Here is a 16,183-nt window from a genome sequence, read left to right on the forward strand (position 1 = left end):
AGGAGACTGAGAAGGGCCCCTGGGGCCTCCCCAGGGCAAAGCAAGCCATCCTTGTTACTGAGGGGTAGCATCAGTCGGTACTGTCTAGAGAGAGGTCTGGCTGCAGGGTGGTCATTTGGAGGTAGATCCGTCTGGACAGCTCCGGTCCGACCCGGCGCGAGGTGGATGTCACACCTTCTCCACGGCGCACCTGTATATCTGCAAGCAAATTCTGGCATTCTTGCACCGAGCAGCACCGCTGATACGCCTGAAAACCATAAATGGCCTCTTGTTAGCCAACCATCTATGGTCCTCCTCAACCATGAGCAGGGTGGGCAACAGGCGTAGGTTGTCCTCCCTCCGTGGGCCAACAACTTGGCTGTCAGCAGATCCACAGAGCCAAGCTGAGACCACAGGGCACTGAGCAGAGACCTGCAGAGTGGCATACCTGGAGCAGCAGCTGTGGGGAGAGATAGGCGTCCACAATAGCACTGGCCATTTCCAGGCTGACGCGGTTCAGTTGCTGAATCTGTCTCCTCCAGACCAGCGCGAGTCCCCTGCCAGAACGGTCCACCTTCACCCCTCCTGCCCAGTCACTCTCCAGGCAGAAGGAGAAGCCGCTCTCATCTCGGAGTTTCCTGCAGACAGTGCAGGTGCAGAGCTGTGAACAGTTCGCTCCTCTCCTACATCTGTCCCCTCAGTGGGAACTGAAAAGACCCTCTGGTGACTCAGAAGAGGTGCACCCAATGTTAGGCCAAGTCCTGGCCTTCCACAGTACGCCTTTCTTACTGTATTGGATCCTTTCCATTTGAAGAGCAGGGACTGGATTCTTTTGTTGTACATTAAGCGAGGTGCGTGATGGTGGAGAGGGGTATGTTATACTACCCCGGGAGGCCATGCACATGGGGAAGCACAAGGACCAAGATAGCAGGCTGTGTGGGGTATTTCTGGTTCTCCTGACTTGCTAGGAACCTGGACAAGTCAAGCTTGAGACCTAAGTTCCTTAAGGATGGTATAAGGGACTTGGACAGGATTATGTCTGAAGTCTCTTAGTCTGACTTGAATAGGCCAGAAATGTCCTTTACTGCAGGAGTGTGTTCAGCTATGGCAGGTCCTGGAAAGCCAGCATCAACCTGCAGAACACATACTTTAGCAAAGGAGAATATTTAGAAGACTGGGCTTTGCTCATCCCAACCGTCTCCAGCAGAAGGCCAGCTTCTGCCTCAAGCCTGAGACAGTGGGCCAGCAAATTTCTGGGGAAAAGAAACATTTTGGGGGGCTGCAGGAATTGTACAGGGCAAGGCCCAGCACAAAGGCTGCACTTGTTGGGGGCACTCACTTGAAGGGTGCCTCAGCCACAGCCTTTGTGAATGCGCAGGCAAGGTCGGCCAGCTCTTTCCAGTTCTGCACAATCCGAACCTGGGCATTGGTGTGTAGCTGTAGATCCACCAAAGCCTGGAAACTCAAAAGCAACGACGGACTACTGCAGGGGTGCAGGGAGCTCAGGGATAGCCTTCTTGCTATTCCTGCAGCTGCGGCCCAGCCCCTCCGCTTCCCCTCTGGAAGCTCTCACCTCTTCCACGTCTACCCGGGACACCACACGCCCTGTGCTGGCTTCTGGCTGTGTCCGCTGTTGCTTCTCCTTGGCCTGTTTTCGTGCTGCTACCTGTTTCCTTCTCTTCGGTGGATTCTGGGCACTGAAGTAGGGATGAAAGAAACAGGCAGCTGTAGGCTATGCTCACAATAAAAAAAAAAGGGGGGGGGGTAGAGGTGGCTGGCAGGAAGACTGGACCAGAACTTTTGGGGGTGTGTCTCACTGAGTCACCCATTTCTGCGTGAATAAACTCACCTGCATTAGTCCAAGAGCTGCCCCCTTTTAGGGGAAAAAAAAAAGCTACTTATTTGAGAGGTAGAGTGCCCATCTGCTAGCCATTCTCCCAATGTCTACAATAGCCAGGATTGAACTGGGTCAAAGCCAGGAGCCCAGAACTCAATCCAAGTCTGACTTGGATCCAACCATCTGAGCCTCCCGTGTACATCAGCAAGAAGCTGAAATTTGAAGCAAAGCTAGGGCTTGAACCCTGACTCCTGGATAGGGGATGCGAGCACGCCAAGCAGCCAGGCCAATGTCTTGTCCCCAGTTAACAATTCATCTCCTGGGCAAACTCAAACCTGAAATGTTTCTCCTGATCCAGGATCACCAGACAAAGAGCTTTTCCCGCCATCCTTGCTGTAATGTCTGTGACAAAGCCTTGAAGTGTCTCCTTCGCATTCTCGGTGCTGCCCAGAATTCCCTGCAAGGGGCAGGACCAGCACTAACACATGCTCCCAGCTACAAGTGGCATACCACTTCACACTCAGCTCCCAGCCCTCGGGCTCTGCCCACCTGCTTAACATTGTAGACCATGGACACAAACGCCTCTGCCAGCAGCAACACCAGCACCATTGGCTCCTCCATCCAGTCCTCTCCATCCTGCCAATGGACCAGACACAGTGCATGGAGAGATGTCAGCCGGCCTACAACACCTGTGAGAGTGCCCCAGCCTGCTGTGTGATCGAATGGGTGCATGACTATTGAGCATTCTATTTTTCTTCTCAAATGCAGTCATGGTGACAGGAAACAACCACTTGGGATCCTGTCCCTCCTCAGCCCTCACTTGTTCAAACCTGGGGCCTCTCAGATTGTCAGCTGGAAAACCATACCTCACTTGTCCCAGCCCTTCTCCAAGTGACACTGCAGGGCACGGCCTGCACCTCGATCACACAGCGGCACTCCATGGACTGCAGCGCGCCGAGCACCTGGCCCCCGCCTTCCGTCTGCAGCAGCTCTGCGGCGGATGGGAAAGGGGCTGTCAGTGAGGGGCCCACACGTAGAGACCACAGCTCCGGGTGGGGATGGGGAGGACGGGGTGCTGGCAGGACCTGGGTCTAGCACCACAAGCATGTGCTTCAAGCATTCCTCTGGTCTTAGGACCTTTGGCCTGCTAACTGGCGCCACTGCCTTCTTCCTTCCTTCCTGCCTCCTCGGGGGGCTCTCCTTCCGGCTCACTCGTGGTCCCTGCGGCTGCGGCCGTCCCTGCATCTTCTTACTACACCTGGCAGTCCTCTGGGGAAAGGGGATGTCAGGAGTCGCCTTGGTTGCCATCAAGCTGCTGGTCTGTGTGGGGCGCGTGGGCTGGTGGGCTGGAGGCTGATGGCGTGGACGGTCCTTGTCACTGGAGGCGTTCCTCTCTGAAGTGCCAATGAAGGGAGCATCCAGGCTCTTCCAGAAGGGCTGGTTTCCCCAGTCACATGATGCTCCTTCATGACTCCGATGAATCAAGGCGTTTGAACTCGAGTCCTCAGGGCTCAGCTGCTGGCGGGTCACAAACTTACACGTGAGTCTGTCAGCCAAGGGAATCAGCTCCTCCCCCTCCTCACTGTCACTGCTGGACACCAGGACTGCCTCTGATTGCAGCCCCGTCTCTGCTGCGACCGGGCCAGGGGACAGACCCAGAGACTCTGGCGATGGTGGACAGGAGCCCTCAGAGTCTGAGGTGACAACCACTGTGACCTTCTCCTGCCTCAGTGGCTGCCTCTTCAGAAAGGAGAATGTGGGCAGCTCCTCCTCGGAGTCACTCTCCCTGCCCTGCAGTGACGGTGATGACCTCTTCACAGCCATCGCTGCGTGCTGTGTGCATGGATCCCCTACAAGCAAAGGAGAGGAGATAAGGACCCCGGCACGCAATTGTGTTTGAGCCTTATAAAATATGAGGAGCAAAGAAAGAGTAGATCCCCAACACAGCCTTCCCGGAACCCAGAACAGCTGCATCTGTGGTGTGACAGGAAGCACCATCCAATCTTTCCTCAGTAGACACAGAGGTTTAAACCAAGTAGGGATACTATTACAAAACCTCACTGACCTATCAACAACACTTATCACCAGCCTCCTGATCTCTCTCTTGGAAACAAAGATGTCAAAAGTTAGTTTTTATTTTAAACATTTTTGTTTATCTTTATTGCAGTCAGATATATAGAGAAGAGGAGAGACAGAGAGGAAGATCTTCTGTCTGCTGGTTCACTCTCTGAGTAGCTACAACGGCCAGTGCTGTACCAATCTGAAGCCAGGAGCCCAGAGCTTCTTCCAGGTTTCACACATGGGTGCAGGGTCCCAAGGCTTTGGGCCGTCCTCAACTGCTTTCCCAGGCCACAAGCAGGGAGCTGGATGGGAAGCAGGGCTGCAGGGATTAGAACCGGTGCCCATATGGGATCCCAGCGCGTTCAAGGCAAGGATTTTAGCTGCTAGGCCACTGTGCTGGGGCCCAATGGTTAGCTTTTATTTAAAAAAGGGTTGGGGGAGGGCAGTCAAAGATGGCCCAAAGCCTTGGGACTCTGTACCTGGGCTGGAGACCTGGAAGAGACTCCAGGCTCCTGATCGGCTCAGCTCTCTGGCCATTGCAGCCACTTGAGGAATGAATCATTGGATTGAAGACCTTCCTCTCTGTAAATCTGCCTTTCCAATAAAACTAACTCTTAAAACAAACAAACAAAAAACCACTTGAGTGGAACCCTCGGAGCATGCCTCACATTGGGCACACTGGAATGGTGGGGAGGCTGGGTGTGGCTTTGCCCCGTCTCCCCTCTACCCCAGACACTGGAAGGACAAAAGAATGAAAACAATGCTCCCACCCACTTTCCTCTAGCCCTTGACCCTTTTCATCCTAATCAACTATGTAAAAATTATCAAAAATAAAATTAAAAAGAAATAGATGTAAGGGTTCAGCGCCATGGCTCAAATGGCTAATCCTTCCCCTGCAAGCACCAGCATCCAATATGGGCACTGGTTCGTGTCCTGGATGATCCACTTCCCATCCAGCTCCCTGCTTGTGGCCTGGGAAAGCAACAAAGGATGGTTCAAGGCCTTGGGACCCCACACCTGCATAGGAGACCTTGAGGGGGATCCTGGCTTTGGATCGAATCAGTTCAGCTTTAGCTGTTGTGGACATTTGGGGAGTGAACCAGTGAGTGGAAGATCTGTCTCTCTTTCTCTCTATAAATCTACCTTTCCAATAAAAATAAACCTTAAAAAAAAAGTTCTAAACTGTGTAATCTAACATTTCTCTTTTGGGGTCACTGCACTGCCAACATTCCACTGCAAATTCAACTCCCTGCTACTGACTCCTGGACAGGCAGGAGGCAGCCCAGGCACTTGGGCCCTGCCATCTGCATGGGAAACCTGGACAAGTTCCTGGCTACTGCTGTGGCCTGGCCCAGACCATGCTGCGGCCAACTGCGGAGTGAATCAGCAGATGGAAAATTTCTCTCTGTCTCTCCCACTCTGTTGTTCCGCCTTTCAAAACAAATATTTAAACAGAAAACTGATTCATCCTTTTTAAACACACACTCCAACAGTGCTAATCTGTTTACCATATTATGTAACTGCCACCACTAATTCCAGAACATTTTCAACACTTTAAAAGCCATTTAGCAGTGGTTGCATATTCTCGCTCTCCCCTCAACCCCTAGCAACCACAAATCCACTGCCTATGGATCTGTGCATCTTGTATATTTCATTTTAAAGGGGACTCACACATCACGTGGCTCTTCCATATTTTGGAGGGTCATCTGTGTTGCAGTGTGGGCTAGCCCGTATTACTCTTTATGGTGGAATAATGACTATACCACATTTCATTTCCACACCCTAGAGACACCTGGTTTGCTTCCATGTTTAACTATGAGCAATGAGGTTATGAACACTGGCCTACAAGTGCTTTTGGCGGCCAGTCCTCAATTCTCTTGCATATGTGCTCAGGACTGGACTAGCTGGGTCATACCCAAGGCGCCTTCTTTTGAACAAAATATGTACTAACAGGGTAGGCGTAATCCCCAGCCTGCTTCTTCTTGGATAGAGCAGGGATAACAACAATATTAGCTTTACAGGGCTGTGACAATCAGGCACTACATTTACCGCTCTGGGCATCGTAATCCCGCTCACCGTGTCCAGGGTCTGGGACACGCCGGGCCCTGCCGGGCACGCTCCCGCCCCTCCCTGGGTCAGCCTGCCCAGCCACCATGCCCCAGCGGAGCGGTGCTCGGAACGGCAGCCTCCACCGCGGGAGGAATCCCAGAGTAGAAATCTCCGAACCCAAACGCTCACCTGCAAATCCCCGCGCCACTCGTTCAAACTGCTCCCCGGAACCCGGAAGCAGAGCTCCCGGCTGCGGAGGTGGGCTTCCAAGGCCGGAAGCGACTCTAAGGCCAACATGGCGGCGGCGATGCTGGCCCTGAGGACGCGGGCGGCCGGTAATGGGACCACGTAGTCAGGGAGGGGGCGCCGAGCAGGTGGAGACCTGGGCCCGCGGAGGACCCCGGCGCGGGAATGGGGAGCCTGATGGCGGCCGCGCCGTGTGGTGGGCGGGGAAGTGGTCGCCGGAGGAGCATGGCGTGGCGGCACTCCTGCCCTGGGGCGCGGGCTTCCCTGGCGGCCGGTGACCGGGCACAGCGCCTTCCCGATCCGGGCTGGCGGTGACGTGGATACTTTAGTCTGCCGTTCAGCGTAGGGAAGTTTAATTCCGTCCCAGACCCTGGCGGGAGCTGGAAATGCACACAGAAAAACATCGAGACATTCTCGGTACCCTATGGATGGCTCTAGTGGGTAAACAGACACGGATAAGGTAGTAACACCCCCCCAAATGGCTGAAGGCCTCTCCCTGGAGGAGCAGGGGAGTGACTTGAGCCAGATTTATCTGTGTTTTTAAAAGACATTTATTTTCAAAGCCAGAACTACAGAGAAGGAGAAGCAGAGAGAGAAAGGTCTTTCATCCGCTAGTTCACTTCCCGAGTGGCCCCAGTGGGCAGGGCTGAAACCAGGAGTGTCCTTGGTCTCTAACATGGGGTCCAGACATCTGAGCCATCTTCGACTGCTTTCCCACGCCATTAATGGAGCCAGATCCTGAGAGAAGTAATTGGATTCCAGTGGCACAACCAAATGGCATGCCCGCTTTGCAGGTGTCAGCTGTGTGGGGTGACCCCCAGTTTTGCATTTTAAGAAGCAAATTTTTATGTAACTTTAAAGGGGTATAGATGTAGGGCTGCCCCTGTGACTCATGTAGCCAATCTCTGTCTACAAGAACCAGCATCCCATATGGACACCAGTTCTAGTCCCACCTGCTCCATATCCGATCTGGCTCCCTTGCTTGTGGCCTGGGAAAGCAGTCGAAGATGGCCCAAAGCCTTGGGACCTTGCACCCATGTGGGAGACCCGAAAGAGGCTCCTGGCTTCGGATCGGCGTTCATTGCAGTCATTTGGGGAATAAACCAGTGGATGGAAAATCCTTCTGTAGAATCTGCTTTTTCAATAAAAATAAGAGTTTAAAAAGGAGAAAGGAGTAGAGGTGAAAATGAAAATGTCAGACAGAAGCCATAATAGTAAGCCTTAAGAGTGATGGTTTAGCCAAGGAGTACCCCGTGGCCTTGCACTTGAGATTCATGAGTGACATAATACAGGTAAAGGCCACATCCCAGGGCTGGTGCTGTCATGCAGTGTGTTAAGCCTCTGGCTGCAGCTCTGGCATCCCATGTAGATGCTGGTTTGAATCCTGGCTGCTTCATTTGCTATCCAGTTCCTTGCTAATGTACCTGGGAAAGCAGCAGATGATGGCCCAAATGCTTGGATCCCTGCACCTGTGGGAGACCTGGTTTTAGTTTCAGACTCCTGGCTTCAAGAGAGCCCAAGAGGCCATCTTAGGCTTGTCATGCCTAGATAGGCATTGTATGTTCCCCTCTAAGCTCTGCCCCCTTGGGGCCAGCATTGTGGATAGGTGGTTAAGCTCCACCTGCAGAGCAGTGGGCAACTCAGGTGCAGACATCTTAATATGGGAGCAGGCATCCCGAGTGCCTGCTCCATGGCTCTTTCTGCTCTGCCTGGGGTGCTCTGGGAAGACAGGGTCTCACCTTCTGAAATGGCTGGGGGCCTATGGGAGTCACCCTGAGGCCAGCTGCCCTTTAGGTAGCTGGCAGGTGTGCTGGGGGAGTGTACTGCAAAGGAGGTGATGGGTGAGGTTAAGCAGAAGCCTGTCTGGTATCCCAAGGCTGATTTGTGCATGAGGCTTGAAGGTCTGACAAGACATGGGGCCGTATCCTCCAGCCAGCTGCTTCTGTTGCCATGGGGCTCGTTTCTCCTTAGCAGGCCCAAACGTGCCAGGACTCAGAACACGTGGTGTGTTCTCTATTCCATTTCACCACCCTGACATGCCTCATGCATCACTCATTCCTTGCCAGATAAGCAGTGGGTTGACCTCTGCCTTGGCAGGCGTTTCAGCACACCCAGGAGGTGCTTCTGTTCTCCCCACACATCCATCTTGCATCCCCTGCCACCTGTCAGCTTAGTGGTGAGTCTGCCAAGGCCTGGAGAGGCTCTCTCAGAGCCCATGGGCTGGGGCTTGTTTCCTCCACAGCCACAGCTCTGCTGAGCCCCTCTCCTGCAGCAGCGCTTGCTGTCCGGTACGCCTCCAAGAAGACTGGCGGCAGCTCCAAGAACCTGGGCGGCAAGTCACCAGGCAAGCACTATGGCATCAAGAAAATGGAAGGTGAGTAGAGGGCTTCTCTTTCCCGCCTGTCCCTGCCCCTGCTGCCTTAGGGGAGCTAGGAGCCCAAAGGGGCTGGCTTCTCAGCTCAGCTCACTTAGGTTAAAGGGGCACATAGGGCCTGAGGGGGAGTGGGGGCCTCAGGAGGAGTGGAGCAGTGTGCATGGGGGTGGGCGCTGCTTAATATAGCTCTGTTGGGGCCCGTTTCAAGGCTGGTGGGCAGCATTTGGGGGCCTAGAGTTGGCACACTGGTGGCTTCTCTTCTAGGTCACTATGTGCATGTTGGCAACATCCTTGGGACTCAGCGTCATTTCCGCTGGCATCCAGGTGCCCACGTGAGTTGCCCGCTGGCTCCCCACTTTGCCTTTCTAAGCCCTCCTCTGCCCACCCCTATGCACAGTAACAACAACGGCTGTTGCACTTGTTGGGTGCAGGTGTTGGGCTGATTCCTATGTCAGCTTAACCTCGTGTCTCCTTCCCATGTCCCTCAGGGGTGGGGTACCATTCTCGTCTTAGATCACGGTGAAATTTCAGAGGCTCAGAGAGTGACAGGGCCCATGTGAAAGCTAGGGGTTACCTAGCCTTAGTTCATTACACATTCTTTGCCTCACTTTCTCCTGGGTGAAAGATGGATTCCGTAACAATGTGAAGAGTAGCTGCCACTGCCTGCGCATGGAGAAGCCATGCCTGGCTGCAACCATCTGCTTTGTTCCTGGTCATACTGCTTTATTGGGATGCCGTTTTCATAAAGTAGGCATGACTCTTTATTTTTATTGCAGAGGCAGATATACAGAGAGGAGGAGAGACAGAGAGGAAGATCTCCCATCCAAGGGTTCACTCCCCAAGCGGCCGCAACAGCCAGAGCTGACCCGATCTGAAGCCCGGAACCAGCAGCTTCCTCCTGATCTCCTATGCGGGTGCAGGGTCCCAAGGCTTTGGGCCGTCCTCGACTGCTTTCCTAGGCCACAAGCAGGGAGCCAAATTTGAAGTGAAGCAGCTGTGACATGATCTGGCACCCACATGGGATGCTGGTGCTTGCAGGTAGATTAGCCTACTACACTATGGCACTAGCCCTGAATCAGATGTTTTTTTCTTCTGCTAAAAGCAACACAACGCAGTACCCAGCACAGTGCCGCAGAAGCCTTCCTGTTTTACTTCAGCCCTTGGCAGCCTGCGGTTCTTTTTCTTCCTGCTGAGCCTCGGGTCCTGGAGGCCAGGATGTTTAGTGATGGAAATATATTTGGACTCTTGGGAAACTTATTTCAGTGTCTTGACATTTTTCATTATTTCTACAAATCCTTCCTTTGCTTAAACTTCTTATTAGATGGTGGAAAGATAACTTGGATTTAATAAAATAGGATTCAGTATGTGTCAGAAATCAGTTCCCTACCACGTAGAATTGGGATTGCTTTAGAGGTAGAAAAGTTCTTTGTTAGGACAGAATGACAGAATGGTACTATCTGCCTTACATTATTTTAATTTTTAAAAGATCTATTTATTTCAAAGGCAGAGTGACAGAGAAACCTCCTTCTGCTGATTCACTTCCAAAAGACCACAACAGCCAGGATTGGGTGAGACTGAAGCCAGGAGCCAGGGACAGCGTTCAGGTCTCCCGTGTGGGTGGCAGAGCATTATCTGCAGACTTCCTAGGCACCTTTGCAGAAGGCTGGAGTGGAATGGAGCAGCTGGGATTTGAACTAGGGCTCTGATATGGGATGTCTGCATTCTACGAGGTGGCTTAACCAGTTGTACCACAGTACCATCCCCTGCTTCACAAAGTTTAAATACTTGGCACCTGGAAGACATTTTCCTTTCCATGCCTTTCTTGTAACTCTTTTTTTTCCACAATACAAAAAATAAAAGTTACAAGAAAGGCATGGAAAGCTCTAAGTCCTCACCTTGCATGCGCCAGGGTCCCATATGGGAACCAGTTCGTATCCTGGCTGCTCCAGTTCCATCCGGCTTCCTGCTTGTGGCCTGGAAAAGCAGTAGAGGATGACCCAAAGCGTTGGGACCCTGCACCCATGTGAGAGACCCAGAAGAGACTTCTGGCTGCTGGCTTTGGATTGGCTCAGCTATGGCCAATCCATATGGGGGTGAACCAGTGATGGAAGCTTTCTGTATTTCCTTCTCTATAAATCTTGTTTCCAATAAAAATAAATCTTTAAACAAACAACAAAAACAAGTTTAAATACTTGTTAAGTTCCATTTGTAGTTACTTCTCCCGTTATCCCTTTTGGCATTTTAGAAGACACAGACAGGTTGTTAGTAATTTATAATTATTTGGAAGTTACTAGTTTATATGTGAATTGATTGTGTATGTAGTAGCTTTATCTCTGGAACCTAAAGACATTGAATGTGTGACTTTAACTTTCTAAAAAGATTTTTATTTATTTAAAGATATATTTATTTTTATTGGAAAGTCAGAGAGGAGGAGAGACAGAGAGGAAGATCCTCCATCCACTGAATCACTCCCCAAGTGGCCGCAACGGCCAGAGCTGTGCGGATCCAAAGTCTGGAGCCTCTTCTGGTCTCCTAGACTGGGTGCAGGGTCCCAAGGCTTTGGGCCGTCCTCAACTGCTTTCCCAGGCCACAAGCAGGGAGCTGGATGGGAAGTGGGGCTGCCGGGATTAGAACTGGTACCCAGATGGGATGCCAGTGCATGCAAGGCAAGAACTTTAGCCACTAGGCTACTGTGCCAGGCCTGTGACTTTAACTCCTGACACTTGCTAAAGTAACAACAGCAAAAACTAATATGTTTTGAGATAGGTGAAAACTTTCAGTATAAGCCAGGCATGCTAGCTAGCTTTGCCATGGGGACAGGTAGAACGGGTGGCATTTTAAGCTCTGTGTGGCTCTTAACCCCTTTATCCCTCAGATGATTTTACAAAGTAGTTAATTTGAAAGAGAGAGTTACAGAGAAAAAGAGGAGAAACATGTTCACTTTCTGGTTCACTCCCTAAAAAGCCACAAATATTAAGACCACGCTGGAGCCAGGAGTCCCATCTGGGTCTCCCATATGAGTGCCGGGGCCCAAAGCCATGGGCCATCCTCCACTGCGTTGCAGGTGCATCAGCAGGGAGCTGGATGGGAGGTGAAGCATTTTAACTGGAGAGAACGGAGTAGTACTGGACTACCTGGGTGAAAGTGGCCACAGATCCAGTCTCAAGTGCTAAATGTTAAATGCTGAAACAGGTAGTGTTTAAAAACCACATGGACAATACACAATTGACTTGAGCTCTGGATTCATGTGCAAACAGGGTTGGAAATAGTCCCTGTTTCACTAGGTGAGGATTAAATGAGTTAACTTATATAAAAGCAGAAGTGCTTATATGTCGTAAGCACTCTACTCTTATGTTAGCTGATGATATTTTATTAGCATATAAATGCAATATTCATATAATTTTGATGTGTTTTTTCTGTGGGGTCTAAACTTTATGTGAATACAAATGCATGTCAGACTAATATTTAATGTGACACTTCTAGAGCGAGTCAAGACACTCATCCAGTTGTTCATTTCCCAAATACCTGTGGGCCTGTGGGCCTGAAGCCAGGAGTGGGGAACTTGGGACTGCATGATACTGAGCAAGTTACATTCCTTCCCTGTTGCTGAGCTTTTTCATTTGCCAAATAGGGATGATCTTAACCACATTGGCAGAGAAATGGAATTGGGAGCCAGAGGAAGACATCTAACACTGGCATTCTGGTATGGGATGCCAGCTTCCTGCATGCTAGGCCAGTGTGCATCTCTAGGTTTAATAAAGTAAGCTGCCCGGGGCAGTGATTGAGGCCATCTTGCTGGGTCTGGTTTGGGGATCTGTCCAGTATGGCTTTTGGCTGACTACATAGACCTGGCTGCAGGCATCAGCCCTCAGGGAGTGGGCAGCCCCGAGGATTTGGCTGTTGGAGTTTTCTTGTTCTTCCTATTAGGAGCCAGTAAAAACAGCAGGAAACAAGGAGATGCCAAGCAATGGGAGGAACCTGAGATGGAGCATTCTGATGGCCCCTTCAGTCCCAGGGCTGGGTCTGTGGGAGGAGTCTGTCCTGAAGCCCTGTGGTGGCCACCGGCCCTACTTGCACCTGATGGCCTCTGTGTGTTGCAGGTGGGCCTGGGCAAGAAGAAGTGCCTGTATGCGCTGGAGGAGGGGATCGTCCGCTACACGAAGGAGGTCTACGTGCCCAGCCCCAGCAACTCCGAGGCTGTGGATCTGGTCACCAGTCTGCCCAGGGGGGCTGTGCTCTATAAAACTTTTGTCCATGTGGTGCCTGCCAAGCCTGAGGGTACCTTTAAACTAGTAGCAATGCTCTGAGATCCTGGGGGAGGCCAGCGGACAGAGACTAAAGCTCTGGTGGCGAAGGCGTCACCAGAAGTCAGCAGTTCAGGTGACTACAAATTGTCCCTAAAGGGGCCTGCTGGCTGTGACTGCAGGGGACTCCAGAGTGCCTGCCGAGAGACCCTGTAGAAGAAACGAAGTGACCCCGAGTCTGCAGGTTCAGAATAAACCCTGATGAGCTGCCTAGCGTTCTGTTGGTCGTTACCCGTGTTCTTTATGCGTGCCGAGCAGGGAGCCAGGCAGGACAGGGCCAATCGATCAAGCAGAGGAGAGGGAGTTTGGAAGAGGGATTTGCTTTGGTTCCATTTCCCAGAAGGGGAAGAAGAGACAGCTTGAGTTTGAGGGTCTCACTGCCACTTGCCCTCTTGTACCCTCAGGAGTCAAGGTCAGGCTGTGCATGGTGGCACTAGGAGAGTTAGGAAGGGGAAGGAGATGACCCGAAAGCCTGGACTTAACCCCTGGTGGCCAGCAGCCCTCTCCTGCTATGACAGACTGCTGCTAGAATTTGACACTGGGCTTCTAGAAGGCCAGTATTGAGGGCCCAGCGGTGGATTGGCCCTAACCTGGGGACTTGACAGGGCACCGGCTACTCACCAGGAGGCTGTTGTCCAGGATGATGCTGCACACTCAGAAGCAGTGGTACAGGGTGCCCTCAGAGGCATGGGCAGCCAGCAGGGTCATGGCGTTACTACCCCCCAACACCCCACAACCATGGCATCCTGGCCCAGAGCAGTTTCATTCATCAGAGCTGGGACAGCTGTGAGCAGCTCTCTAGATTCTCAGCCTCCTGCCCCTGCTTGTCCTGGTCAGCACTTCACATGGCCCAGTGTCCCCTGGATGGCACTGCCCCCTGTGTGCCTGGCAGCTATGAGGGTCGCTCTACCATCTTCAGGAGTTGGGGTTGGCAGGGAGAGGCTGGCTTCTGTTGATTCTGGCAGCCCAGGGAGCCCTGACCCTGCTACATTTCTGCACTTCCCAGCCCCAGAACCCCTCCCAGTTGTTCCCTGCCCACCTCCACTTCTCATTGGCCAGTATAGCTGGACTGTGTGCCAATTGGCTCTCCTCTGGTCAGGGTTCCCACCTCTCTGAAGGAATGGCTGTCCATAGTTGCCCTGGAAACCGGGCACACAGGCCACATAATACAAAAACCTCTGCCCAGGCTCCCTTCCGTCCAATTATTGTGCAGCTCCAGGGGCCCAGCCTGCCTGAACTCCCTCCCCAACCCTACATTGTACCCCAGCTGGCCTGAATCCTGCTGTTAACCTCAGGCGCCTTGATTGGGAGGATTCAAAGAAGGTTGAAAAACCCAAGGCTCTTGGCTGAGCTAACCCTCCAGAAAGATGGGTAGGGAACACTGCCAGAAATTCAGGCAGAGAAGCTCCGCCCCTATGTGTCTTCATGATGCACTCAAGACTGATCTACTAGTTAATGTGGAATCTCAGCATGAATGACAATAATGTGCAACCAGGACCTAGTGTACAGGAGGATGGCAGGGGTGGAAATAAGGTCACGTCCTGCCAAAATGAATGAAGGCAGAGTGAGAACAGCTGATCCCCACTGGCTGCTGCGCGAACTCCATACCAGCGTGGCCCAGAGCTTCTGTTTACTGCCTGCGCCTGACATGCTGACCCCTAGCTGTTTGTCCTTTGTATTGATCCGAGTTGGGCTTGGGAAACAAAAAAGCTAAAAAGTCTGGAAAACCAGAGTACCACCGATCACTAGAACGGCAGCCAGAAAGTCACCATCGTGGTCTGAGAAGGCAACTGCGTGCCTCAGGGTGCTTGCTGTCGCTACTCTGCTGCCCATCCAGCAGGCCTGAGAACAGCCCAGTGATCGACACTGCCTCTGGACGCTATCCCATCTGAAGCCTGTTGTCACCACCTCACTGCCAACCATGACTCGGCTGCCTCCTTTTTGTTTTTTAAAAGATTTATTTTTTTATTGGAAAGTTAGGCAGAGAAGAAGATCTTCGTCTGCTGAATCACTCCCCAAGTGGCCACAACTGCTGGAGCTACGCCGATCTGAAGCCAGGAGACTGGAATCTCTTCCAGTTTTCCCATGTGGGTGCAGGATCCCAAAGCAGTCCTTGACTGCTTTCCCAGGACATAGGCAGGGAGCTGGATGGGAAGCAGGGCTGCCGGGACATGAACTAGCACCCATATGGGATCTGGTGCATTCAGAGTGAGGACTTTAGCTGCTAGACCACAGTGCTGGGCCCCTAAAGATTTATTTTTATTGGAAAAGCAGACTGACAGAGGAAGCAGAGAAAAATCTTCCATTCACTGGTTCACTCCCCAAATGGTAGCAACAACTGGAACTGAACTGCTCCAAAGCCAGGAGCAGGAGCTTCTTTCCAGGTCTTTCACATGGTCTTTCACAGGGTCTCAATGCCTTGGGCCATGCTCTATTGCTTTTCTAGGCCACAAGCAGGGAGCTGAAAAGGAAGTGGCGCAGCCAGGACACAAATTGGTGCCCAGGTAGTATCCTGGCACGTGAAAGATGAGAATTTAGCCAGGCCTCCTTTCAGTGCTCAAAGCTTGTTTCCTGATCTGCACAATGAACACAATAAAAGTGCCTGCTCCCCTGGCAGGGCTGGGGAATCTTTTTCTGGCAAGGGCCGTGTGGCCACTTATACCATGATTTGTAGGCCACACAAGACCGTCAGCCTACAAACTAGCCTGATGCGAATTCTGAGACCCACCTGTGGGTGCCTTGGCAGGGCCAGGCCAGATGATCTGACTGGCTCGCAGGCTGCATGTTCCCCAGAGGCCTGAGATAGTGTATACAAGGTGGGCACGTCAGCCAAAAAACAGGTGCCCTGGGCTGTTACCGATGGTCAAGAGTGCCCTCTCCTGGCCACTAGGGAAATGACCTGAGGCAGGTGGTTGGGCTGTCCCATGCTGTCTGGGGCGCCAGAATCTCAGACAATACCTGGGCTTGATCACAGGCTCTGCTCCTGACCCCAGCCCCCTGCTAATGCAGAACAGGAAGCAGCAGACGAGTACACAGTCTCTGCCACTGCTGTGGGAGTCTGGGGTGAGTTCCTGGCTTTGGCCTGGGCAGGATGACAGGGATGCTGAGGTCTATAAACTCACGTTGGCTCGCAGTGAGGTGTGGAGAGTGATGCAGGGAAGGAAGCAGGAAATGGGCTTTTAATTTTTTTTTTAATCTCAAAAAAAATTTTTTTTAATTTAATTTGAAATGCAGAGACAGAGATCTTCATCTGCTGATTCCTCACATGGGCACCACAGCCATGGCTGGGCTAGGCAGAAGGCAGGAGTAAGGAATTCTATCTGGGTGTCCCAC

At 52.1% G+C, this 16,183-nt stretch overlaps 2 protein-coding genes across 2 annotated transcripts; one reads left to right on the forward strand and one right to left on the reverse strand.

Moving 5' to 3' along the window:
• Positions 1–70: 70 nt before the first annotated feature.
• Positions 71–3,640, reverse strand: EME1 (essential meiotic structure-specific endonuclease 1). Its single transcript, XM_041000660.1, has 8 exons — positions 2,902–3,640; positions 2,683–2,807; positions 2,366–2,452; positions 2,152–2,273; positions 1,553–1,676; positions 1,319–1,434; positions 428–617; positions 71–247 (listed from the first exon to the last, which is right to left on the reverse strand). Exons 1-8 carry the CDS (start codon positions 3,638–3,640, stop codon positions 71–73), a joined length of 1,680 nt encoding a protein of 559 aa, XP_040856594.1.
• Positions 3,641–6,167: 2,527 nt separating this feature from the next.
• MRPL27 (mitochondrial ribosomal protein L27) lies at positions 6,168–13,065 on the forward strand. Its single transcript, XM_041001081.1, has 4 exons — positions 6,168–6,261; positions 8,415–8,546; positions 8,811–8,878; positions 12,647–13,065. Exons 1-4 carry the CDS (start codon positions 6,222–6,224, stop codon positions 12,851–12,853), a joined length of 447 nt encoding a protein of 148 aa, XP_040857015.1. The 5' UTR covers positions 6,168–6,221; the 3' UTR covers positions 12,854–13,065.
• The last annotated feature ends 3,118 nt before the right edge of the window (positions 13,066–16,183 follow it).

This window comes from Ochotona curzoniae, unplaced genomic scaffold (genome assembly GCF_017591425.1).
Source record: "Ochotona curzoniae isolate NIBS_2020 unplaced genomic scaffold, NIBS_Ocur_1.0 scaffold_2453, whole genome shotgun sequence".
Classification (NCBI taxonomy): Eukaryota; Metazoa; Chordata; class Mammalia; order Lagomorpha; family Ochotonidae; genus Ochotona; species Ochotona curzoniae.